This window comes from Notamacropus eugenii, chromosome 3 (genome assembly GCF_028372415.1).
Source record: "Notamacropus eugenii isolate mMacEug1 chromosome 3, mMacEug1.pri_v2, whole genome shotgun sequence".
Taxonomy (NCBI): domain Eukaryota; kingdom Metazoa; phylum Chordata; class Mammalia; order Diprotodontia; family Macropodidae; genus Notamacropus; species Notamacropus eugenii.
Window position 1 is genome coordinate 230,985,988 of NC_092874.1, and position 26,515 is coordinate 231,012,502.

The 26,515-nt window shown below is 47.6% G+C and overlaps 3 protein-coding genes and 1 long non-coding RNA gene across 5 annotated transcripts; 3 read left to right on the top strand and 1 right to left on the bottom strand.

Moving 5' to 3' along the window:
• The first annotated feature begins 3,109 nt into the window (after nt 1-3,109).
• BLOC1S1 (biogenesis of lysosomal organelles complex 1 subunit 1) lies at nt 3,110-7,945 on the top strand. Its single transcript, XM_072654969.1, has 4 exons — nt 3,110-3,309; nt 4,479-4,551; nt 6,706-6,838; nt 7,693-7,945. The coding sequence occupies exons 1-4, from the start codon at nt 3,249-3,251 to the stop codon at nt 7,801-7,803; spliced, it is 378 nt and encodes a 125-aa protein (XP_072511070.1). The 5' UTR covers nt 3,110-3,248; the 3' UTR covers nt 7,804-7,945.
• Nucleotides 7,946-8,541: 596 nt separating this feature from the next.
• RDH5 (retinol dehydrogenase 5) lies at nt 8,542-12,509 on the top strand. Its single transcript, XM_072654956.1, has 5 exons — nt 8,542-8,631; nt 9,333-9,663; nt 10,135-10,393; nt 10,883-11,046; nt 11,420-12,509. The coding sequence occupies exons 2-5, from the start codon at nt 9,354-9,356 to the stop codon at nt 11,641-11,643; spliced, it is 957 nt and encodes a 318-aa protein (XP_072511057.1). The 5' UTR covers nt 8,542-8,631; nt 9,333-9,353; the 3' UTR covers nt 11,644-12,509.
• Nucleotides 12,510-12,716: 207 nt separating this feature from the next.
• On the bottom strand, nt 12,717-25,118 carry CD63 (CD63 molecule). Of its 2 annotated transcripts, XM_072654962.1 has the most exons (9): nt 25,078-25,118; nt 19,333-19,457; nt 18,192-18,267; nt 14,686-14,874; nt 14,324-14,398; nt 14,107-14,202; nt 13,555-13,695; nt 13,131-13,214; nt 12,717-12,887 (listed from the first exon to the last, which is right to left on the bottom strand). In XM_072654962.1, exons 3-9 carry the CDS (start codon nt 18,255-18,257, stop codon nt 12,822-12,824), a joined length of 717 nt encoding a protein of 238 aa, XP_072511063.1. In that variant the 5' UTR covers nt 18,258-18,267; nt 19,333-19,457; nt 25,078-25,118; the 3' UTR covers nt 12,717-12,821. The 2 variants fall into 2 exon arrangements, with proteins under 2 accessions (XP_072511063.1, XP_072511062.1); XM_072654961.1 differs by lacking the exons at nt 19,333-19,457; nt 25,078-25,118 and adding an exon at nt 18,953-19,153.
• LOC140534215 (uncharacterized) lies at nt 19,066-21,323 on the top strand. The gene is made up of 2 exons (XR_011977213.1): nt 19,066-19,285; nt 21,035-21,323. It is a non-coding gene; the product is annotated as an uncharacterized lncRNA (long non-coding RNA).
• Nucleotides 25,119-26,515: the final 1,397 nt, after the last annotated feature.

The following is a 26,515-nucleotide window of genomic DNA, read 5'->3' on the forward strand; positions in this document are numbered from 1 at the left end:
GACATTTGGTGAGAAAGTAAAAGGAAGTAGGGGAAGAAAGGGAAAAGTTCCTGACATTATGAGGTTGTTTGTAGAACATGGAGGGAGAGTGCAAAGCCAGGAATCAATCTGGGAATATGCCAGCAACTAGGAAGGGAAGGGAGAGAATTTCAATGAGACCAGGGCATCTCTAATCCCCCAAATGCCCCAGAAAGAGGGAGCTATCATGGATAGTCTAATGACCTTAACTGTCTCAGGAGCCTCAAACTCAAAGAAAAACAGAACCTTCAGAGGTTTGCAGGAACAGAAATCAGTCAGTTAATAAACATTTATTAAGTACCTACTATGTGCTGGACACTGTGCTAAACAATGGGGGGGGAAAGGCAAAAAAAAAAAAGTCCCTGCTCTCAGACTTCCTAGTTTAATGGAGGAAACCACATGCAAACAACAATGTCCAAACAAGCTATATACTGGATAAATTGGAAGTAATCAGCAGAGTTAAGGCATTAGAAGTAAGAAGGATTAGGAAAGACTTCCTGTAGAAGGTAAGATTTTTTAGGCTGAGACATAAAGAAAGCCAGGGAAAACAAGAGATAAAAATGAGGAGGTAGAGCATTCCAGGCATGGGGGACAAGCACAGACAGTGCCCAGAGTAGGGAGGTGGAATGTCTTGTTCAAGGAACAGCAATAGAGCCTGCATTACTGAATCACACAGTATGTGGGGTGCAGAAGGGAGTCAGATTGTAAAGGGAGGTGAGTCTTTTCTCAACACTTTCTAAAAACATACCTCCAAAATAAGTTCATAACAATCACGAACACTCCCTCCTGGCTCTACTATCTCCATCATTCTCTCCTCCTCTCCCAAAATAATCCCTCTCCTCCCTTTTTCTCCTCCATACTTCCACATTTCCCCCAATGTCCCCATATCTCCCCTTCCCTCCCTCAATACTCTGCCCACTCCTCCTCTCCCAAAATACCCCTAATGACCTCCTCTCTTCTCCATTTATGTCCCTCATATCTGAATCCTTCCCTAATTATATCCATCATCTAGAAACCTTCCCCTTCTCTCATGTTCCAATGCTAACTAAAGTCTTCCTGTTCCAGTCCTCCCACTTCCCATTTCCCTTTCTGCCCAGACACCCTTCACCCCCTTTCCCACTCTTCTTCCAATTCTCATACTCTCTCAACTCCCATTCAGATGCCCCCTCCCACGGTGTCCCTGCCATCATTCTTACCTGTCCTCCCCCCAACGTCTCCTATATCTTCTTTTCCTCTTTTCCTATAATATCTCCACCATCCTTCTTCCCTTCTCTATTGCCCTCTCCCTTCCATCTCACAGAATCACAGAATTCAGTTGGAAAAGATTTCATGAGTCATCTAGTCTAACCCATACCCAAAAATAATTTCTACTATAAGATTTTTAATGAATCTTCATCCAGCCTCTGCTGGAAGACCTCCAAAGAAGAGAAACCCACCTCCTCCAGAGGTAGTACATTCCACTTCTGGACATCTCTAATTGCTGAGTTTTTCCTGACATCAAGCCTAAATCTGCCTCTTTGGAACTTCCATCCACTGTTTCTGTCCCCTCTAGCTGGAGTCAAATAGAATAGAATAGATCTTTTGATCTAGTTTCTTTTCCTCATAAGAGCCCTTCAAAGTCCTTGAAAATTCTTTTGTTTCTCTTATTCCCCAGGAGTCCTCTTATCTATGATAAGAATCCCCAGTTCCTTCACCTTCTCATATAACATGAAATAAAGGCCTTTCATCCTGGTTCCTCTCCTCTGGACTCTCTCCAGCTTATCAATATCCTTCTTAAACTGTACCTAGAGCTGAGCTCAATATTTTAGATGTGGCCTGGGGAGAGCAGAGTGCAGCCTTATTCTTGAAAACTGCGCTTCTCCTAATGCAACCCAACAGCACGTTAGCTTTTTGGCCTCTCACATCATACTGCTGACTCATAATGAGTCTGCAATCCACTAAGACCCCCCCATATATTTTCATACAAACTGCTCCCTAGCCATGTCTCCCACCATCCTGAACTTCTGGAGTTAGCTTTCTATTTATTCCTATTGACTATTTTCAGTCAAATGATATAGCCTGTCAAGACCTTTTGGGATCCTGTCACCCAGTGTGCTAGTTTTCCCTCCATGTATCATCTACAAATTTGATGAGCTTGGCATCCATGCCTTTATCCATGTCATTGATAATTAATCAATCAAAATACTTAAGTGCTTGCTGTGTGTCAAGCTAGGGATACAAGAAAATAGTCCCTGAACTTACTAAATGAACTTAATTCTATCCAGGCAACTATGTATATATATATATATATATATACGTATACATATGTATATACATATATACATTTATATACACATATATATGTATACACACACATATATATACACATATACATATGCATATATATGTATGTATATAAAATTACTATTGTCATTATGATCATCATCATCATTATATCACTTACCATGTGCCTGCTACTGTGCCAAGTGCTTTACAATTATTATCTCATTTGACCCTCACAACAAACCTGGAAAGTAGGTGCTATTATTATTATCCCCATTGTACAGATGAGAAAAGGGAGGCAGACAGAGGTGAAGTGACTTTTCCATAGATGTTGTCTGAGTTCTCACTGGAACTCAAGTCTTTCTGACTTCAGGCCCAGTGCTCTATCCACTGGATCACCCACATGCCCAAAATATATTATATATATACCAAACATATACAATTTCAGGGGAAACACGGGGAGTCTGGGGATCAGGAAGGCACTCCTGTATTGGTTGGCTTTGGAGCTGAGCTTTGTAGGAAACTCCTTCCTATGTACAAACAAGCTACAGCCAGCATAAATTGGACATTATCTCAGAGAAGGCACTAACATTAAGGACCACAAAGGCTTCTTGGACAAGGTGGGACGTTAGCTGAAAATGGATGGGAAAAGATAAAGGAGGCTTAAAATCACAGGGCCAAATAGAGGTCCCAGAGCACACCGGTGGAGACGGCCAAGCCAAGTAGAAGGTGGACCATTAAGGGTTACTCTTGGAAGTTCTCCTCCCCCTCCTCTCTCCAGCTGTCCATCAAGTCCCCCATGCCCCGCCTCCTTTTTCTCCGCCCCAATGACCCAACCCCGCCCTTCCACAAGGGGGCGGGCCGGGACCCCGCGTGACGTTGGGCCACGTGATGCGGATGCCGCAGAGGCCGAGGCCGTAGCTGCCGAAGCCGGAGAGCCCCCGACGAGCCCCGACCCCGGCCCGGCCATGCTGTCCCGCTTGCTGAAGGAGCACCAAGCGAAGCAGAACGAGCGCAAGGAGCTGCAGGGTGAGCCCGGGGCCCGCCCCGCGCGCCGTTCCCTCCTAAGGCCTGCGGCTCTGCCACTGCAGCCCGGGCGGACCGGCAGGCTGGACGCGCGGGGCCCGCGGACCCCGTTCTGGTCCCCACGGCGACAGCCTTCCTCCCTCCCCCCGCCTTCCAATCTGGCCCCGCCCCCTTGTCTCCGCCCCTTATGGGGAGCGCGCCTCCCATTGGCCCTGGGCGATGGCGCCCCTGGAGTGGGAGGGGCTTGGACGAGGGGCTAGGGAACTGCGGGGGAGGAAATCCCTCTTAGAGATCGACCCCAGAATTCCTCGACCTTTGGGTAACAGAAGGAGCTCGGGTGGCGCATTCCCTGCTCCCGGCGCTAAAAACATGAAGCTTGGTAGACAGAGCCAAGGACTTGGAGTCAGAAAGATCCGGCCTGAAACTGACTACGAGTCCCTGGGCAAGTCACTGTCGGGGCCCTCGTCACCGGTCTAGACCACTCTCCAAGGGGGCAGCCGGGTGGCAGGAGCTCAGATGTAGACTAGTGGCTTAGCCGAGTGACCCTGAGCAAGTCACTTAACCTGGCTCGATTTTCTCAGCTGTAAAATGAGGACAGGAGTAGCACCCACCTTCCCCAGGTGTTGTGCGATCTAATGAGATAATACTTGTGAAGCACCAAACTCAGGGCCTGCCACATACTTAAGGTTGATATAAACGTCAACTCTCGTTAGGAGTAGTAAGACCGTAAGTTTCACATCCTCATTGGCGAAAGCAGTGCCTCCCCCGGGACTTTGTAGGTCAGTGAAATCATGTCCAGTCCCAGGCTCGCTAGGTGGTTTTACGAATCAAATGAGATGACATGTAAATTGATTTTTAAAACCTTAAAGCGCTGTATAAACGATAGCTATCATCATCACCATTATTACTTTCATCGGACACAGGATGAGAAGGGGGGAACCCTAAGCTCCACTCTGGCCAAAAGTTCCTCTCACTAAACTCCTCCTCTGGGATGAACCTTGGATTTGGAATATTGGGGATCAGGTTTGAATCCCACAGGCCTCTGTCACTCCTAGCTGGGTGTCCTTGGACAAGTCACCTAACTTCTCCAGCCTCAGTACCCTCAAAAAAAATTTGAGGTTGTAAGTCTAAGGCCTTTGCCAACCCTAAATTTCTGATCTTCCAATCCCCAGAAAAGAGGAGGCGAGAAGCCATCGCTGCTGCAACCTGCCTGACAGAAGCCTTGGTGGACCACCTCAATGTTGGGTATGCCCCTTACCTGGGCCCCTCAGACCGGGCATGGCATGTTTTACCAACACCCCCATTTTCCCTCTTCATTGCAGGCTAAGCCTTCATCCTGAAGCCTGAGGAGGGGGGTCTGCTGGGAAAACCAGATTGTCCACATCTCTGTGGCCTAGCGTCAGTGATGCCACCTGCCCACATTCTGTTTTCCCCTTACCACATCCAGCTGTCCTTTCAGTGGGAATGCAGCCTCTCTCTGCTTACCACAATTCCCCCTCCCCACCCTTCCGGCAGGCCCACAGTGCAGCTAGCCTGACAGGCACAGCTGAACATATGGCAGGCCTGTGCCAGGGGGTGGCACAGGGCCAGGCTTCTACTTTCCTCTCTCTCTCTGGGTCTTTAACTCTCCATGTTCCTCAGAAATGGCCAGTTGGAACCAAGGGGATGGAGAGGGATGCTCAGCCTACGTTAGTGTAGAGGAGGGCCTGAATTTCAGCCCTTTTTGACTAAAGCAGAAAGTAAGTACTTTCTCCCTGGACAGAGGAGAGAATAATGTGATCTCTTGTACCCAAGGGCAGGGGGCTATGGGAACTGCTTGGATATGGTTGTGAGGCCTGAGTCACCTAAGTGTCAGCCGTTTGTGCTCTGGGGTCAGACTTAGCTCAGATTAGCTCATTTCCCTTAAGAGGTGAAAGCTATTGATTGGGGGATGGGAAGGCCCCTGAAGGGAAAGACAAGTAAATGGTCCTTAATTTGGGGGATTGGAACAGATTGGGGATGTGGGTATCAGAAGTTTCCCACCAGCTCAAATCCCAGACCTGGAGGCTCTACTCTGGAAGGAAGTGAAGGGGAGCACTCCCTTCTTGCTTCTTGACCCCTGTCTTTCTGCTACCCTGGCCTCCCCCACCCCAGCTGTAGCTCAGCTGTCTCCCAAAGAGCAGGAGCTGTCTGCCCCAATTTTTTTTCCCTCCTACATTGGCGCCTTCTGGGCTGCCAGTGCCCACAGCCTATGAGGCTCAACTAGCTTCTCCCCCTCTGCCATCCCCCCCTCTCCTCAGCAGGGGTGGGGAGGGGGTGAGGAGGGGGGCAGCTGCCCCGCTTCCCAATGCACAGGGCAGTTTAACTAGAGCTGGATTTGAAAGGGTTTTGTGTGGCTGCCCACAGCCCCTCTCACTCCCCGGAAGAGAGAACAAAGACTCAGTCTGTCCTAGCCCTGGTCAGGTGTCTTGCCCACTCTCCCAACCCTTCCCTCCCCCTTCAACCTCCCTGATCCCCTGACTCCTTCAGCCCCCGCAGATTCCACCCTTGGAGGCCTAGAAGGGTGCTGGCTATAGGGAAGTGGGAACTCACTGTGAGGTCTCCAGCTCTTAGTGTGGGGCAGGGAGAAGAAACACAAGTACCCCAACTTGTGGGAAGGGGCTGGAAGGAGACATGTCCTGTCCTCTGTCATATCCCTGCCCCTCTGTACACACACACACACACACACACACACACACACACACACACACACACACACACACACACACACAGCCACCTTGTTTGGGATGGGCGCTTCATGGAGGTGAAGAGAAAAGCTGCCCTACTCTTAGGCCTCTGTGTATGTCTGCACAGGATGGGGAAAGGGGGAGGGGGAAATGACAATCCCTCAGGGCCCCTCTTCTCTTGACCCAGCGTTCCTGGGGTGGGGGACGCTCCCCCATCCCACCCCCAATTCAGGGAGGGGTCCAGCTTTCCTTCCCCATCAGACCCAACTCAGCTTCTTTCTCTGATCCCCAGGGCTCCCAATCACTGCCAGATGTTTTCCTACTGCTAAATTTTCCCAGCATCCCCCCACCCCACTCCCTCTTCCTACCCTTGATTAACCCACCCTTCCCCCATAACCTACTTACCAGATGCACAAAAGCTCACCAAGATAGGAAGCGGGTGAGGTATGCTGGTTGAAAGCCAGCATCGAATTAATGTGCTAAGAAGAAAAGAGCTTTTTTTTCATTTATATGTGTTTGTATTTTATTTGAATTGTATTATTGACCATCCAAAAGTTCAAAGATTTAACTCTCTAGTTCTCTCCTCTGCTTTAGGAAGTTAGGCTGGGTTGGGCTGGGCTAGAGAGTCCCCCCAGAAGAGGCAGAGCTGACACCCCCTCTGACCCCTTCCCCTCCCTTTGCATCACACTTCCAGCGTGGCCCAGGCCTATGTCAATCAGAGGAAGCTGGACCATGAGGTGAAGACTCTTCAAGTCCAGGCCGCACAGTTTGCCAAACAGACAGGCCAGTGGATTGGAATGGTGGAAAACTTCAACCAGGCACTCAAGGTAGGTCCCAGCAGGCTTCTCCTTCTCTGTTCCAGCTCCTCCTGTGGTCCCTTCTATTACATTTCTCTCTGGTCCTCAGCGGGACTTTCAGGCCCCAGGAATGGCGGTAGGGAACCAGAAAAAGCCAAACCAGAATTCTCCCTCCTGCTCACCAGCTTCCTTCCTTCAGGGCTGGCTAAGCAGCAATACCTTACGTTTGTATGTAGCTTTTAACTCGTGCTTTCACATCACCCTGTGAGATAGGCAGGGTGGATGTTAGCCCATTTTGTCACTGCTGAAACTGAGGCATTTAAGCAGCTCAGCTAGTTGGCTAATCATACTATAATTAGCTGATAGTTAGCTGACTCCTCACTCAGTTCTTAAAACTGAATCCAGAACTTTTGGGGTCTGTGAATTTGTTTATTTTTTTAAGTAACTATATTTTGATATCTTGGTAACTATATTTTAATATACTTATCTGTAAAATGAGCTGGAGAAGGAAATGGCAAACCCCTCCAGTGTCTTCAAAAAGAAAAACCCAATGGGATCAAAACTGAGAACACTAAACAACAAAGTTTGAATAGACTTGGTGTCCTTTGTGATCCTGCGTATCTTACTTTGCTTATTTAACAGCACCTTTCTGGGAAAGAGTCCTTGGACTTCACCAAACTCCCAAAGGGCACAAAAAAGCTTATGAGCCCCAGGTTTGAGGTTACAAAGGGCCATTCATTATGGAGAGGGGAGAGAAAAGCACTTGGTCTGGTCAGAAGCAGGTGGGCAGAGGGGCCTCTTTTTGGGAGGTGGATGACAAGAAGATTTCGAGGCTTTGTGGCACTACCTACCTCTAACCTCCCTTTTTTCTATCTCCTCATCAGGAAATTGGAGATGTGGAGAATTGGGCTCGGAGCATTGAGCTGGACATGAGGACAATTGCCACTGCTCTGGAATATGTCTACAAGGGGCAGCTGCAGCCAGCCCCTTCTTAGCTCCTTCCTCCCTCCTCCACAACTACTCAACTGGCAGCTTAGTCACTGAGCTCTCTGGCATCTCTTCTGTCCCATGTTTTCTCAGCTAACTGGGGGAAAGGGAGGTCAGCAGGATTCCCAATAAAGCATGAGTGTCTGGCCACATGTAGTGTATGTTTGGAGGGGCAGCTGACTGCAAAGAGAAGAGTGGTTTAGGGAACTTTAGAACTAGCTCACCCCCAATGCCTTGTCAAGCATAGAAAGGAAGGAAGGAGGCCCCATTTTGGAGTACTGGTTGGCCACCCAACGTGATTCAGGGCAGACCCTAGTCCCTAAGCACAGGGGAAAGTGAGACAAGGAGCAGCTGTTCAGGACCCCAGATTCTGGTTGTCTTCCACCCCATGCATACAGATATTCCCTGCTGAGGCTGGCACAGAGCAGTCATAATTTTGGGGCAGGCCAGGGCATAAAGTGGATAAGGCACTAATCTAAGTAGCAGGGGGTAAAGAGGGGACATGGGAAATGGGGTTAGGTAGAGCTCCTAGGGGAAGAGTGGCAGGTCCACCCCCCTCCCTCACAATGGGGGCCACCCACCCCTCCCTGATGGCAGGGAGAGACCATCAGGGTAGGAGATACATAGAGAAAACAGATCCCAGACGAGAGTCCCTGCCAAGGATTAGGTTGGGGTTTACCCAATCCTTAATGCCCTGGCTGCCTGGATTGTCCACCCCTTCCGGACTTTGTACTCCAGTGCTTGTAGGAGCCAGGCAGGACAAGGGGTAGAGGGTCAGAATTCCTGAGAAACAACAGGAGAACGGGGACACCGTGCTGTGAAAGCTAGTTCCTGAGGTAAGCCATGGGCAGGTGGAGGAGCTTCCAGTTGGGATCATGGAGCAAGGTTTTGGGGACAAGGAGGGGCAAATAGTAGCAATTATTTGTTACTCTGTCACTTTTAGCTTCTTGAAGTGCTTCTGTGTACATCAGCTCATTTGCTCTTCAGCCACCATGAAAGGCAAGCAGGGTGGACATCAGCCCCATCCCACAGATGGGGAAACTGAGACTGGGGGAGGTTAAATCCTTGCCAAAAGTCACATGGCAACAACTTTGACTAGAACCTAGGTCTCCTGACTCCCAACCCAGGCCCCCCAAAGGAAGGCCTGGCTAAATTTTGATATAAGGCCCAGGTTAAATTTAAAGACTATGGAAGGGCTGGCTAGGGAGGAGAGGACAGCACATCCCTGCCGCACAGAATAGTGCTAAATGAGAAATTTCTACACCCCTCCCCATCCCTCTCATGCAGATCCACAATCAGTGATGCACCTGTGAGGTCTTCAGCTAGTCCTAAACTCTGCATACATCTGTCTTTCTCTCTGCTGAGCCTTCTCCCCACCCCTGGATGCACCTGAATGACTGTTTAGGCCTGCCCAGACTAGCCAGAGAGGTGGCAGAGTCCAGAGAAAGAAAAGCAGATTTCAGAATGTGAAAGGAGAGTAGAGACTCCAGGAGATAGCCTAGATAGATTTAATTTTGTAATTAAATCCTTAATTCAGAGGCACTAGGGCTCGCCTACAATGTGGTTGCTCCTGCTTCTTGGGACCCTGCTTTGGGGAGTACTGTGGTTTCTCCGAGACCGGCTAGTGCTTCCCCCCAGCGATGGTTTCGTATTCATCACCGGCTGTGACTCGGGCTTCGGCCGGCACCTGGCGCTTCGGCTGGACAGACGAGGCTTCCGAGTTTTGGCTGGTTGCCTGACAACCATAGGGGCAGAAAACTTGAAACGGGCTGCTTCTCCTCGACTCTGCACCACACTCTTGGATGTTACTGACCTCCAAAACATCCAGCAAGTGGCTGAGTGGGTGGGGACGCTCGTGGGAGAGAGAGGTGAGTGGAAAGAGGGAGGGAAACAACATTAGAGATGCCCGTGGCACAGGAAGGTGAGTGCTCCCCCCTCATTCCTCCAGCCCTGGGCATCCGATCAAGTTTTCACTAGGAGTAACAGAATAACTCACATCCCACCTTTCTGTGAAATCTTCCCTGATTCCCCCATGTCAGTAACAATCATTGGTCCATTTCATGAGCATTTTTTCCACCTGTCCAGTATGCTTATACATCTGATATATCTTATATGTAATCATATACACATGTATTATCGTATGTTTTACACCCCTAACTAGACTCCTTTAAAGGCCAAGCCCATATCTTACTTAAACTTTGTAGTTCCCCCAATAGGTAGCCTAATACTTGACTCACAGGCATTTAATATTCATCTAATGGAATCAGGGTGCTTCCAGCTCTCAGGGGGTTGATGGGACCTGTTTTTATTCCCTATCCAACCACCACCAATTCCAACAGGGCTCTTTGGGCTGGTGAATAACGCAGGCATCACTGGGATCATTGGCCCTACCCCATGGCTGACTCTGGAGGATTACCGGAGAGTGCTGGAAGTGAACACACTGGGTCCCATTGGAGTTACCCTCGCCCTGCTGCCCTTGCTACAACGGGCACAGGGTCGAATCATCAACATCACCAGTGTCCTGGGCCGTCTGGCTGCCAATGGGGGTGGCTACTGTGTCTCTAAATATGGTCTGGAGGCCTTTTCTGACTGCCTACGGTGAGGGGGGAAGGGGAGATACAGGCATCGCAAGGGTCACCTCCAGAACACTTGAACGTGTCACCCCAACTGAGATCATTCCTTTATTCCAAAGCTCCACTAATCCCTTTGTCCAGTCTGCATCACTCACTTGCCTAGGTCTTTGTCATTGCCCCCTGCCCATGTCCTACACATGGATCCTGTCTCCTCTGTCAGGCTAAGCATGCCCAAACAAGAAGAACCATGTGTCTTTTTCCTACTCATTCTAGTACCCAGAACAGGGTGCAGTCTGGGATGAAGGGAAATGAGCTCCAACCCTATCTTCAGTGGTGTAGAATTTACAGAATTCAAATGACTCAAGCCCACCATGGCTTCCTACTCTAACTCACATGTGGGGGGATCCCTCCATTTATATCTCCCATCCTGTCCAGCACATGTAGCTTGTAGGGGACTACCCTCATGGGGCAAGAACTCGGGGGAAAATCTACTTTCTGATGTTCCACACTTCAGACGGGACATGGCTCCCTTTGGGGTACGAGTCTCTATCGTGGAACCAGGCTTCTTCCGAACAGCAGTGACCAACTTGGAGTGTGTGGAGGGGGTACTTCAGGCCTCCTGGAAACGGTTATCTCCTGCCACCCAAGCCAACTATGGAGACAACTTCCTCCCCAAGTGTGAGTAGCTGGAGCTGAGGGTACAAAGAGCCCATTCTGAACATGAGAGATGAAGAGGGTGGAGCACAGCACCTGTCTGGGGGGTCATGGTCTCCCCTATCCAAATAAACTGGAGGGACAAGGAAGGTAGTATATTGTCTACTTACAATAAGGGAAGGAGGAGGGAACAGGTAAGAGCATGGCTCCTTCTCCAGTCTGACTTGTAAAGGAGAGGAAAGAAACAAGGGCCTCAGGAGCATGTGGCCTTCCTTCCACACAAATAACCCTGGAAGCTCTGAATGTCCTGAAGCAAACCAGAGCAGTGAAGAAAATGAAAACTGGGCAGGGGAGGTTGGGTGAAGAAGGAAGATCTGATTTCTACTTCCTTCCCCAGACCTGAAGATACAACGGCTCATCATGAACCTGATCTGTGATGGGGACTTGGGCAAGGTGAGCAGCTGCCTGGAGCATGCACTGACTGCCCGCTACCCCCGCACAAGATACAGTCCTGGATGGGATGCCAAGTTGCTCTGGCTGCCTGCCTCCTACCTGCCTGCTGGCCTGGTGGATGCCATACTCACTTCTGTTCTTCCCAGACCTGCCCAGACGGTCTGCTGAACCCATTTGCAGGAAGGAAACTGAGGCACAGAATGGAAAGAAAACCCTATATACTATAATCACTGCCCAAACTGAGCCACCCCATCCGGACCTTCATTCCTTTTCTGAGGATCAAGATGTTTTTTTTTCAAATATCCCAGCAGTTTTGCAAACTTCCTTTTGAAAAAAGGCTGTCATAAACTGAGTGGCCACCAGAGGGAGTGCCAGATAACACACCTTTATTCTGGGTTCAGTTAAGGGTGCACTTCACAATACCATCACTGGATGTCACCCTTTATTGCTACGTGAGTCCCAGTCGGGTCTTAGCCCGTCTTCTTCACTGGTACCCATCCTCTAGTCAGAGCTAGACATCCATCAAGACTGGCACGGTGGGGGCAGTGAAAGGAAGTTTTTTCTGTGAATAGGAACCTCACCCATACAGGAAGGCACATCAGGAAAGCACAAAGAATTTTTGCAGATCACTCCATCAGTGTATCAGCACAGGGCACAGCCTGATCATGGTGCCACAGGCTCAGAGGGAAGAAGCCAGGCATCACTGATGCCAAGTCCTGGGCTCCCACGGTGTCTTAACTCTCTCTTCCATTCCCAGCGACTCATGATTCACCCCACCAGTCCCAAAACCAAATTCCTGGCTGCCTCCCTATATACTCTGCCATAGCTACCAAGAGGACAAAAGGTCTGGAAGGCTGTGGGGACACAAGTGAAGGAAAATGAAACATGGACTGTGAGGGGAGAAAAACACCAGAGATGGACACACAAGAAAAGGGTCATGTGAATAGATGTGGAGATGAAAGATAGGGCATCATGATCCAGGGGAAAGTTTGTGAAACTGGATTATGAAATAAAAGATCCAGGTTCAGATATGGGTTCTGTATCCTTAGCACATATGTTCATGGACAATTTACTTTCCCATTCTGGGCCTCAGATGAAATTACCTCTAAATTTTCTCCCAGTACTGAATAATTTTATGATCCTAGGGTATATGGGAGAGGGGGCAAAGAGGCCAGTCCAGGACCTGAGGAACAAAAGGGTCAGAAGCCATAGATCTGAAGGACAAACTGACACTGTGGTTCTTTTCAGAGTGAAAAAAAAATAATCCATTTATTAAATGAAAAACTCAGGACACACTAACCCACTCCCTTATTGGCTTGAGAAGGTAGTGAGGGCACAGAGCTCCCCTACATCACCTCATAGCCACTTCTGATACTCTTCATGAGGCAGCAGGCAAAGATAACTCCCAGAATCTGGAAGGAAAGAAATATGTGTGTGTGTAAGTGGGTGGGGCAGGCATAATGAGGAATATGACATGGGTAGAAAAGTACATATTAGGGGAATGAGTCCAAGCCCAGGCAGACTGGCACTAGGGATGGCAGTATACTTAGTAACCTATTCCCCAAGAGACAGTTGGCTCTGTACCACCCCACTCTCACCACCCTACCCCCATCTCCACCTCCCCAGCCCCACTCCCACCCTGGAGACCTCCTCACCTCCACAAATGTGACACCCAGTGCTACACCCGCCAGCAACAAAGCTTTGTTCTTTAGCCAATTTCCAATCATCTCCACACAGCCCTGGGAAGATGCAAGGGACTTTCACAAACTTGCCTTGCTCATTTCTACCTTGTCCCCAGGCCTGGCTTCCCTAAGCCCTACCAGGCCTAAGTCTGTCCTGGCTCTCTTCAACCCTATACCAGACCCAGCCTTTAGTTTCTTCAGATCTCCAGTTCCCTGGGCTTCCCCAATCTCCTAGGCCCTCCTTGAGGAAAGAAATGCCCCCATTCCTAGATTTCCCTCAACACTCCTGACTTTCTAGAGATCTCTAACTCCTCCAGTCCCCCTCATTTCTGATCCTTTTCTCTCTCTCCAATCTTTTAGCTATGCCTAGCCCCTAACTACCACCCACCCCACATACTTCCTGGTTAATGTCAGAAGGTTTGAAGCCAATTCCACAGCCTTGGGTGGCATTCTGGCAACAAGAGTCAGGGACCCTGTTCTTGGGCATTTGAGGTACACGCTCCCAGTCTGTGTAGTTCGTTGCTCCACAGCATTTAAACTAGAATGGAGAGAAAGGTTGGTGAAGAAACTGGCAAAATAAAGGGGAAGACCCTCCATACCTAAGGCTCATGGGCCAGGCTAAAGTACCCCTAATGCAAAATGTGGACTATGAGACAACCAGGTGTCGGGAGATTGGAAGTGAGGTAAGGACAAAGAAGCCAAAAGGGTTTTTCCAGAAGGCTGGAAAAGATTAGATGGGTGGATGTTGTGTTCAAACACTTTCTGGGCCATCCTATCCCCCAACTATTCCTCAAGAGTGGCCTATCTCTAGGGAATTACCACTACCCCGAAAGCTCACATTAAAAAAACTTTATTGATGCTTTTTGGTTTTGTATTATAATCATTTCCGGATATATCCCCCTCTCTCCCATCCCCTCTCCTTCCATCACCCCTCACCCCCGCAACTCACTTCTTTCTGCAACTCATCCAAGAACCGGGATGTGGTGTTATTCTTCCCATACTCCATCATCTCATCCTGGAAGCCTTTGTCAAACTCTGACTTCACCTGGGAGATGGGGGAAGAGTAGACTTGAGGGAAGCTCCCTTGCCAACCTCCATAATGGGAACCATAGTCATATCCCACCTCCCTAGGCCAAACTCTATCCACTTCATCACAATCTACTTACCTTGTTCCTGAAGATATACCCAGCAATGGCTGCAGCCACCTCTACTAGGACAATGAGGGACAGAAAGATGGCAAACTGAAAAAGGGGGGAAAATGGGGGGAGAGAAAAGATGGAGTCCCAGATCAGATTAGGGGTCAGACCTGCCCTCACTATCAACATCAATATCATCATCATCATCTTTATCTCCCAACTGGTCCCTTACCCCTCACCTTCTACCTTTGCTATAGGATGATTCAACATCATTTTCATTCCTCCCTCCTGGTCATGGACCTCTGTTCTTTCATCCCCTGGGTCTCCCCCGGTACTCCCAATCCACTGTCACTCCCCCCCCATCATCCTTCAACCTCTATGCCCCCTCTTACCGTGGTCATAAGACAGTAATTCTCCTTACAGGTAGCACAACAGCCCAAGAAGGCCACAAGGAAGAGGAAAGTACCCAGGGCTATGATGACAACAGGTACCACAGAGCCTGCGGTGGACCCAATGGGTATGGTCTGGTTCAAGGTGAAGTGGACTGCCACGCCCACTGCAATCAGCCCCACAGCACAGGCCTTCAAGAGCAAAGGCAGCAAGACAGTTAGGGTGGGGTAGGGGTAGGACCTAAAGCCCTGCCCAGCTTGCCTCACCCAACACAAACACACCAGATAGACTCCTCCTTACACTAGAGAAACAATGCAGCATCCTGAAAAGAGCAAGCGCTCAATGGTTCAAGACCTGGCTCTGATACTTACCCACTTTGTGACCCTGGACAAGTTACTGAACCTAATGAAGGAGGACTTACTGATTAGGGAATAGCTAAACAGATGGCGCTGTAGGGATGTCATGGAACATTATCTCAGAACTGATCAACATAAGGAACTCAGAGAATCCTGGAAGACTTGGATGAAGAGATGCAGGGCCAAGAAAGCCAAACCAGAAGAACAGCATATCCCATTATTGGAACGATGTAAATAGAAGCACTAAAAAGGAACAGAAACCTCAATTTCCATGAACAACTTTGCTTATACAGAACAAGGCATGAAACACCTATGGGTCCTACGGGTTCTGAAGGTTGCATATGCCATCAGAAGGGACTGGCCAGTCAGTTTTGCTTAGCTACTTTTGTTTCAAGGAAAGAGAAGTTAAGGTAGATCGGGAAACCCCCATAATGTTTACTAAACAAGATGTACATACACACATATGTGTGTATATGTATATAGATAGATACAGATATATCACTTAACTTCCCTGTGCCTCAGTGTCTTTGTCTGTAAAATGAAGATAGTGTTCTCTCTAACTCACTACAGATTGCAAGGAAAGGGATTTTATCAACTAGAGTACTCTATAAATTTGAATAATCACCTTCCACATTGGAGCTCCCCAGCGTTTATAATGTATAATGTGTGTGTCTATCTGTGTTCATACATAGTAGATGGAGCACTGGACCTGGAGTAAAAAAGACCAGAGTTCAAATCTGACCTTAGATATTTACTAGCTGTGTGACCCTGAGCAAGTCACTTAACCTCTGCCTGCATAAAACTAGAGAAGGAAATGGCAAGCCACTCCAGTATCTTTGCCAAGACAATATGTTCCATGGAGTCACAAAGAATCGGACATGATTTAACAATAAAAACAAGAAAATATGTATGTATATAAGTGAGTGAGTAAGTGAGTGTGTGTGTGTGTGTGTGTGTGTGTGTGTGTGTGTGTGTGTGTGTGTGTGTATCCCCGACCCTAGAGTAGGAAGGCTAGGTGGTGAAGTGGACAGAATCCCAGGCCAAGATTCAGGAAGATTCATCTTCCTGAGTTCAAATCCGGGCTCAGACATTTATTCACTATGTGACCCTGGGCATGTCACTCAACCCTGTTTGCCTCAGTTTCTTCATCTGTAAAATGAGCTAGAGAAAGAAATGGCAAATCACTCCAGTATCTCTGCCAAGAAAACCCCCAATGGGTCACAAAGACCACAATTGAAAAATGACCAAATCGTAACAATGATCGTGTGTGTGTGTGTGTGTGTGTATATGTGTGTGTATGTGTGTGTGTGTGTGTGTGTGTGTGTGTTGTTTAGTCTGACTCTTTGTCACCGTATTGTCTATGGAGTTTTCTTGGCAAAGATACTGGAGTGCTTTGCCATTTCCTTCTCCAGTGGATTAAAGCAAACAGAGGTTAAGTGGCTTGGCCAGGGTCACATAGCTAGTAAGTATCTGAGCCTACATTTGAAGTCACTCATGTCTTCTGACTCCAGAACCAGAACTCTATCCACTGAGCCATCTGGCAGCCTCAACATGTGTGTATAAACATACATATATGCACAGATCTACATGCATATGAATGTATACACACATATATACATATATAGTTGGGGAATATAGACTTACCCTTGTACTTCCTCCCGCTCCAGGGATAGAGAATGGGATTGCCCATTCTTAGCCAAAAGCAGTTGGGGGAGGGGTTTCAAAGAAAGGGGAAGAGGTAAGTCCCTGACCTCCATTTACTCTCCCCTAACCCATCCCCCACAGATGCTACTTCCCCCAAAACTCCCTCACTCTAGGAATCCATTCAAACTCAGGTGCCACTCCTACACAAGGCAAGTCCAGATTCTCTCCTAACCCCGACCTAAATTACTTGGTATCATTTTGTATCTACTTTGTATTTACTTAACTGTGTACATATTATATCTTCCCCCTACCTCCCAGTAATCACTGTGAGCTCCTTAGGCAGGAACTTTCCCTTTTTCTTTCTTTTTTTGGGGGGGGGAGGGGGCATTGTATCCCTAGTGCCCAGCACATAGTAGGTACTTAAAATATTTGCTGAACTGAATTCAATTCACCTGAGCCCTCCTCTTGAACCCAACTAGAAATAATGGAAATAAATACAAGCCTAACCTCAAGGCATACATTCCTGACTTCACTTGAGTGATGAAACTATATCCTGTCCCATGCCAAACCCCCAAGGTATTTCTTTGATCCCTGGGTGCCCTGCCTTCCCCTCTGCCCCATCTCCTCCAAGAGGCTGGGCATTGCTCACAATGCCACTCTCCCCCTCCATTCCTTTTTTGACTGATCACTCCACTTGACTCTCTGCTACTTGCCTCAGAACAAGAGAAATCTCTCTCCTCTGGCCTGCTACCAGGGTAGCTCCTGATTGAGATCAGTTGTAGATCAGGTTAGAAGGGAGGTCAGGGCGTTATCTCTTACAAGGCAAACAAGTTCTTTCCTTCTTTCAGGGGAAAACAGGATTGGGGGCATGGAAGATGGGGGGGACATAAGGGGGATGATGGTAGTAAGCAAGAGGCTTCCAGCCTGGTCCCCCTCCCTAAAGCACAATTCACACAGAGGTTCCATCTCTCAATTCAGGGTCTGAAAGGAGCTATAGACTGAGGAGGCAGGGAGGGGAGCTTGCAGAAGATAGCATCTGGCTGTTGTCTGGTTGCTCCACTGCCCATTACTACAGTTAGTTGGGTCATCAGACAGGAAAGGCTAAGGCTGAGGGGGCGGGGAAAGAGAGTGGACAAACTGGGGAGTTGAGGTAAAACAAACGGCTAGGACACATAAGTGTTAGGGGTTCCTAAAAGAGTGGGGGTGGGGGCTGTTCTATATTTGCTTTCTAGCTGACCTCACTCGTGGTATTCCAACCTACCACACACTCCATCCCAGGCCTTCCCCACCATGAAGGTCCCTCCTAGCCCCAAAACCATGTTAGCTAACCTCCCTTGCCCCAGCTCCCACCTCCCCATACAACAATCATCAACTTGCCCACTTCCACAATCCACCCCCCCCACCGACACACACACACACACACACACACACACACACACACACACACACACACACACACACACACACACACACACACACACACACTCCCACCTCCTACCGCCGCTTACCCAAAAGGCCAACACTAAAAGGTAGAGCAGAAACTTGACACATTTCATTCCTCCTTCTACTGCCATGGCTGCTGGCCTGGGGGAGTGAGGCAAACAGGGGAGAGCGATCAGCAGCGCCTGGTGGGGGAGGGGACCCCGTCTTCCGGGCTCCCAGCCCACAGGGACTTCCCAGCAAGTCCCCCCATTCCCGGCCCCTCCCACCCGGAAACAAGCGGTCAGCTCCACGTCTCCCAGCCCCCTCCACTAGAGCCTGGGGTCTGATGGGCAGGAAAGTTCAGAACCCCAACTCTAGCGGGCCTCGCCCCCGCCTCTTCCGACTAGAAGAGAACACCCGAAGAAAAGGAAGGCCCGGGCCGGACCCACTGACAACGGGCTGGACAGAGAAGTTCCAACCTCAACCCACGCCCCAGTGCACAATTTGCTGGCTCGGTATTCCCCTCTCCCAGCCTTGGGCACTTCTCTCGCCTTCCCCACCTCCCCTCCGCCATTACGTCCCCCCTCCAAGTCCTGCTCCCCTTGTCCCACTCCACCCCCAGGAAAAAAAAAGTGTGGCCACCCCACTGCCTCGAAGTTCGTAATAAAGTTTTTAAAAGACTTGATCGCCTAGCTGAAAGACCAGGGAGTGTCGGGAGAGGAGGAGAGTGGGGAGTGAGATGGTGGAGAATGGCACGGACCCAGAAAAGTGAATCTCTCCCTTCTTCTCCACCCTTTTGGGGTCCTCAACGTCCCTCTCCTCCCAGCCTCCAGCCCACCAGCCTCACCTGATCTCCCCGAGGTCCTGAGATCCTCTCCCCGCAGCTGTTCCTGCTCTCTCTCGGCTCAGATCCCCAACTCTGGCCCCGCCTGCCACGGCCCCGCCCCGGCTCCAGCCACTGCTGCCCCCTCCCCCGCAGGATAGTCTGGTCTGCCCGCCTCATGTGACGCGGGAGCAGCTGGAGCCTGAGTCACCCGGGCTTGAAAGAGGAGAGCGCCCCCCCAACGCCACTTTGGTCACACTTCTATTTATGCCCACCTCCCTTAGGTCCTTGGAGCTTTCCGAGGTGCCCCTAGCCCCGTTGCTACGAGATGGTCTCGCTTCCTTCTCTGGCCCTCTGGTAAGTAAGGGTGGCAGCTATGTGTAGGTCCCAGCCCCTATACTCACTTCTAACGGGACATTGGGCAAGTCACCTTCCCTGGCTTCTCAGTTTCAGTTCTAAAAATGAAGACTAGCTGATCTCTTGCACCTCTTTTCCAGAAAGCTGGAATCTCCTCTTTGCCTCTCCCGTTCTGAAGGGAAAAGAGAAAAATGGAGTAAACTTCTCCATCATTTTATATATCTGGAGAACAATTACTGGGAACTGGGAGGAAGCGAGCTGCTGAGTCAGAGGAGAGACTAGGACGTCAAACCTGAGTCCCAGCTTGTCTTGGGGGAGAACACACACCCCAAAGCCAGTGGCAAAGTTACATACATCTAGGCTTCTATTTCCTGGAAAGGATTTGTCACTGAACCACTGAGCAGCAACTTTAGGTGATGTGGGCAAGAGGAAAGGTTACAGAAGCAGGCTCCTAACTTCTCCATTTTATTGTCATTTCTCTAAGGTTAGGGATCTATCCCTCTGAGAGTAGTGGAAATTCCAATAGGATGTAATCTCCTCCAAGGCAAGAGCCGAATTTGGTGGTTGTTGGGAGGTTTTTATAATCCCTAGGGCCCAGCACAGTGTTTTCTACACAGTAGGCACTTACTCACATTGAACTGAATTCTAGGGGTGAGGATTTGGGAAAGAGAGGGAGCAAGGAAGACAGCATCCCTATGCCCCCTCCTGGGGGTGATGAAAAGTGTGTTCCTTGCTTTCTCAACCTTTGAACCAGACTTATGGGTTGAGAGAAAGGGATCATAGGATCATAGATTTAGAGATAGAAGAAACCATCAGGGTCATATAGTCCAAGCCCCTTAATTTGGAGAAAATTAAGCCAAAAAAAGTTAAGTGACTTGCCCAAGGTCTCACAGGTGATAAGATAGGACACAAATCCATTTCCTTTGACTCCAAATCCAATGTTCTCTCCATGCAAGGAGAAATAGTTCAGACTGCACCATCACCCTCCAAATTCCCTATCCTTTAACATAGGAGCATTCAGACTCAGGCAGTAGTAGCAATAGAGCCCTCCCACTTCTCACCCTCCACTTTTGTCAGGCTTGGGTGGGAAAGTGATGAGAGAAAGGAAATATGGGAAACAGACAGAGGAGAAGACTAGGCTGGAAACCAAGAAGCCTGGGTCTCACATCCTACATAAAGGGACCAAGCAATGCTGCCCTATCTCCCATTCTTTGAGAATGGGTAGAGCTGATGCTGCCTTTCCTAGAGACGGAAAGAAGATTTAGGGAGTAGGAATGGTCTAGGGTAGAGGTTCTTAGCTTTTTTGCATCATGAAACCCTTTCGCAGTTTAGTAAAGCTTATATATTCTGTGTTATATTTAAATATTCTGTATTATATATTCTATATAGGATTATGGAGGAAACCAATTATGTCAAAATAGTTATCAAAATATTTTAAAAACCAAAATCACAGATTCCAGGGTAAGAACCTCTGGTCTAGGAGAAGATATTTTGAGAGGGCAGCAAAAGGAGAGCTGAAGTTGGAGTTGAAGATAATATTGGGGGCCAGAGCTCCAGGGGGCTAGGGAGACAGCTTAAATATAAGCTAAACACTATATATATATATATATATGAAAAATGGAGGGGAGGGATGTGGGAGGACAGTGAAGACAAATGCCAAAGAAAGACAAACTTTATTCATCCTCAAATAAGTTAATAATAAGTTAATAAGTTAAATAATAAGTAAAATTGTATATTGTATAATCGTAGATACCTCTTCAGGGGTGGTGGCTCCCCTGTTCTCCTTCTCCCACTTTGGCAGCCACAGTTATTGAAGACGAAGAAAATTTCTCAAATGACACCAAATGTCTCACCAAGTGACACCAATCTTCTCAAATGACTCAACGTTGGAAATAGATAAGAGTTTTATTGATGGAAATGAAATAGATGGAAAAGATTCATGATCATCTTTTTGCTGCCACCCAAAGAATCCCAAGGACCTTTCCATCTGACTTACAGCTTCACTCTTATGTGTTTTTAAAAGGTTCTTAAATCTGGAGTCTGTGGAAATTTTTTTTTAATATTTTGATAACAATTTCAATATAATTGATTTTCTTTATAATCTATATTTTTATATGCGCTTAAAACCATTATATGACAAGGGGTCATATAATAAGAAAAAAAGACAAAAAGAGTAGAAAGGGGACATTTGTAGGAGAGAGAGTCAATTATCCTCTAATTCGTGGATTTGACAGCAGAGTAATCAGAGACTTCAGTACCAATTCCAAGTGATTACAGTCTATGTAAGACACTAAACCACTTATTTGTGCCAAGAGCTTTGGGCTCCTGAAAGTGACTGGTGGTAACTAACCTGAGGCAGAAACTTATGCCCATCCTGGTACTCTGGCAGGTTGCCTACCAGCTCCACCACTCCCCAGTCTCATACCTGAGCAGAGCATTTGGCTGGTAAACGTTCTAGGCAAAGTTCATGACCCCAGAGAAGATATCTGCTAGACAAAGAAGCTTATAGCCAGCACCAAAGGCCTTTTGGAGCCAAGGGCTACAAATAAAAAAACATCTAGTGTCTGCTAGGTTAATACCTTTCCTTCCTTCCACTTACAACCACCACTCCCAGATGAATAAATATCTCAACAATGATAAGTATCTAGGTATCCTGGCATGAGAAATTCCAATGAACTCAAGACACTTCTACCTTCTAGGGGAAGGGAAAGATGGAAAGACATCGGAAGGAGGAGGAATGGAGATGGATATGGGCGTAAGGAATAGGAAAAGAGAAATGGAGATGGGAAATAAATGGAAGGATAGAGGTAGCAAAAGATTGGCAGTAGGGAAGGATGGAGTAGACTAAATTTGGGATCAGAGGGCATGTCTTCAAATCCCAACTACTACCAGTGTGACCTTAGGCAAATCATTTCTCACTGGGACTCAGTGTCCCCATTATATAACTAGACGTGCTTACCTTTATAACATTAAGCTTGGCCATTAAGATATGGGTCTGCTGTAGTCTGTGGCTGGGAAATTGTCTTAATGACTTGGTGGGACTTATAATTGGTCTTTTGGGGAGAATTCTCATTGATTGTTGAAATTCCTTGTAAAATGGTACCTTTCCTTGGGAGAAAACACCATGTTTGGTTTTTTACTTTGAGAGAAGTCAAACTAGATTGACCAGTCTATGACCTCCTTTAGTTTGAATACTTTTCCTATCTTAACATATCCCTGGGATCCTTCCTCTATCCACTCTTGTCTCCTTCCATTTGCCTGTAGGCTTCTCTGACCTTCTGGTCATGTCACTCACCTCTGTTCGTTCATTCAACATACATTTCATAAGCATGCATCATAAATCAAGTGTTGTGTTATGCACCAGAGATATGAAGATGAAAAAATTATACAGTCCCCTATGGCTAAGTAGAGCTTATAGTCTGGTAGGTATACAGATAAATATAATTTAGAATAAGAAGAGCATTTAGATGCCAAACAGAAAAAATTGGGGACAGATCTTCTCATAATAATTCAGATTTCTATACTACTTTGTTTTAAAAGCTCTTTCCTTACTACTACCCTGTTAGTTTTTGCTCACAATAAAAGCCCAGACCCAGAGAAAGGTGAGATAATATGTGCTAAAATCCCCATTTTACAGAACAGGAAAACCAAGACTTAGGGAGGTTAAGTGACTTCCCCACAGTTACACAAATAGAAAATAAGGAGCAAGGATTTCAGTCTTCTCAATTAGCATACTGGCTAGTGTTTCAAAGTCATAGGAGATATTTACACCTGCTCCCATCCTACCTTCTCTTCAATGGACAGGTGGAATAGTGGCACCTCCTGCCGGCAGGGCTGAGCAACACAAGCTACTCTTGATACAGCTTCCAACAAAGGCTATGAAGACTCAACCACAGTCCTGGTGGAAAGGAGGGAGAAGGGAGTAGAAAAACAGGGGTCAAAGGCCCCTAACCTCTGTACCTTCATGAGAAATATACTGAGACTGAGGTTCTGAGGACCCCTTGTCATATAATGGTTTTAAATGCATACAAAAATATAGATTACAAAGAAAATCAATTATATTGAAATTGTTTTCAAAATATCAAAATCGGATACCGATCTTCAGACCCTTTCACTTCCTACACCCCTCAAATTGTTATCAAAAAAATCGCAGACTCCAGATTTAAGAACCTTTTTAAAAAGAGAAACACAACACATATGAATGAGGCTGCAAGTCAGATGGAAAGGTCCTTGGAGTTCTTTGGGTGGCTAAAAAACAGATGGTCATGAATCTTCTTTAGTTTCATTTCCATCAACAAAACTCTTATCTATTTCTGATGCTGAGTCATTTGAGAAGATTGGTGTCGTTTGTGGTGAGAACTTTCTTTTCTTGGTCTTCAGTAATCATGGCTGCCAAAGTGGGAGAGGAAGAGCAGGGAGAGCCACAGACCCTAAAGAGGTATCCACAGGAAGATGTCCTACATCTCCTAGATGATGGTTGTGAGGGCAGAGCCAGAAACAGTGCTGGTGGGAGGAAAGGAGAAAGGGGACTATATTCTTAGGCTTCTCTGCCTGTCTTGGCAATTACTGGTCATCAGCTAGAGGTGGGGAGAGATATCAGATCCCTCTTTTACAAGAGTTGCCCTCCTTGATGATTGCTGCAGCAATCAGGCCAGAAGAAGCCATGGTCTGAGAGGCTGAAATATTTCCAGAGTTCTTTGGTGCAGGGTTCTGAGCTGTCTCCACTGGGATCTGATGTGAGGTGGTAGTTGGCCTGGTAGCTTGCCTTCTCTCTCTTCCTCTAGAGACCTAATCTCTTTGGACTCAGTTTTTTTATCTGTAAAATAATCTGTATAATGAGGACTTTGTACTAGATGACCTCCAATGTCTAAATTCATGATCCTATGAGGCCTGAAGAAATTACAGAGAGAAAACATATGTTAGGATGAGCTACTGAGGAAGTGACAGGAAGAACAATCATAGACAAACTCCCCGGAACTAGTTAAGGAAAGACATTTGAGAGGATTTCAGAGTAGAGTCATTGCCCAAGAGTGGGACATAATTCAAAGGAAAACTCTACCAGGCCTTGGAGTCCAAGGGTCAAGAAAGATTAAATATTGAATCAGGATAAGACGGTATAAACAGTCTGGAGAAACTACTCCAAGGAGAGGTCAAAAGAGACTTCGAGCAGGGAATCAGGAAAAACACAGAAATCATTGTAAGAATAGGAAGGTTTGTGAAATTACAAGGATATTACAAAGGCCAAAGTATGAGGGAGGGGTGGGGCACTACTAAGAACTTGAATGTGTCTGAGTTAGGTATTCTAGCCATCTCCTTTGCACACAACCCCCTCCCCATATAACTTCCATCCTCACTGGGGAAAGGCCGAGGCACAAAGGGTTAACTAAATGGGGAAGCAGTCCAAGGGAGGTAATTATACAGAGCTTAGAAGGGGGTGTTAATTACTGGGTGAGATACTCTCTTGGGGTTCCGTGGGTTTTGGTTAGAGATTTGAGAGATGTATGTTTTCCACTCCTCTCACATACCATCATCCAACTCAGAATAGCCTCCCAATGCCACAATCCTACAGGATGCTGGAGGAGGGATATGATAGAGCCTCTAGAGAAATCAGTCATTTTCCTCCCTCCCCACCCAGGACATAGGCTCCCTCAGCCCCTTTCTTGCTTAGGAGGTATGAACAAAGAAATGAGGTTATGGGAAGCCACTTGCTTAATTGAGCTAGGGAAGTATTTCTCAAAAGAGCCTGGGAGGCAGGACAGAGAAGATAGTTGAAGCTCCCCATCAAGATATACCTCTCCCCCAGGTACCTTCCGAGTCTAGGTCCCCCATCCCCCTACTGAGTCCTAGCCCTTTAAAAGGACTGGCTTCGAGGTCCTGATTGGGATCGGGGAAAGCGGGAATGGGAAACCCGGCAGAAACTCTCTATGGCCACCTACCCTTGCTGTGTGGATGCAGACTGTGGCTGGATTAGGGATAGTGTCCAGCTACAGATTCTAGTTCTCCCAGACCCTTAGATATGCAGCTCCTCTGACAGTAGTTACGATCCCGGGGCCCTTTGCTAATGATCAAGAATAGTCCTCTCTCCCATTTGCATACGTGCATACATGAGCACAGAGATGAGCATATACACACACGTGCTCGAATGTCTCGGCCCTTCTTATTCTACCAGCCTATACCTGTTTCTGTCCGGAAAGAACCTAGGATACCAATCTTCAGACCCTTCCACTTCCTACACCCCTCAAATCCTAACCAATTCTCCCAGTACCCTGCCTCCTTTTGCTAGGAACCAGTCAGGACCTTGAAAGGGGTGGGCCTGAATGTTGCCTAGGTAACGTTATGACATCACGGGGGTGCCCCTGGCTAGGGGAAAATTGCCTTGGAAACCAGAATAGGGGGCGGAGTCTCAAGTCTGTGTAGGAGTATTTCGGGGTGGAGAAAAGAAGGATTCAGGTGTTCAGCACTTTCTCCCTTCATTTGCCTCCTAAACTCCAGGTGGTGCCCTCCCCTTCTCCAAGTTTGAGGCCATTCTGGGGCTAAAATCCAAATGATCCTAAAAGTGTCTTGATTGGAGATTGTCAGCAGCTTAGCCAATCCACCTGGACATCACAGCGTTGGAATGGGCAGCAGGGAAGGACTATGAAAAGGAAAGGGTCTGTGGCTCAGAACTGTGGCTCAGAACTGTTGAACATAGGGTAGGAGCTAAGTTACGGGAAAGGAAGCAAGAAGGTGTTTGAATGGAGAGAGTATACCCTGGGAAATTAGCCTTCACTGACACAATTGCCACGTGATGATCTCGGGCAAGTCCCTTGACTTCTCTGAGCCTCAGTTTCCCTATTTGTAAAATACGAGAGTTCGATTAGCTGCGTTAGCTGCTTTATCTTTGCCAAGAACTTACCATATGCTGGTCCTTCCCATTCTTCGACTCCGATTTCTAAGAAGATATAAATGAGTGTTTGGCTTCATTGCCACCCCGCCAAGGAGCTGCACCAGATCTTTCCACCAGAGGGCAGAATTGTCTGATGATTGGGCTTTAACTAGAGGTTAAAGGCTCTATGGGGTCAAAACGGAGTGGGGGGGATCCCAGGTGGTAAAAACTGGAGCCTGTGAGAGGTGGGTAGTACCCATGCTTTCTTACTGCTTTTCTCTCTGTAGTACTTGACCCCACACATCTTCACACATAACCACAAAGCTTGGTTTAACTTGATTTCTAGTTCTAACTGGAAGCAGCAG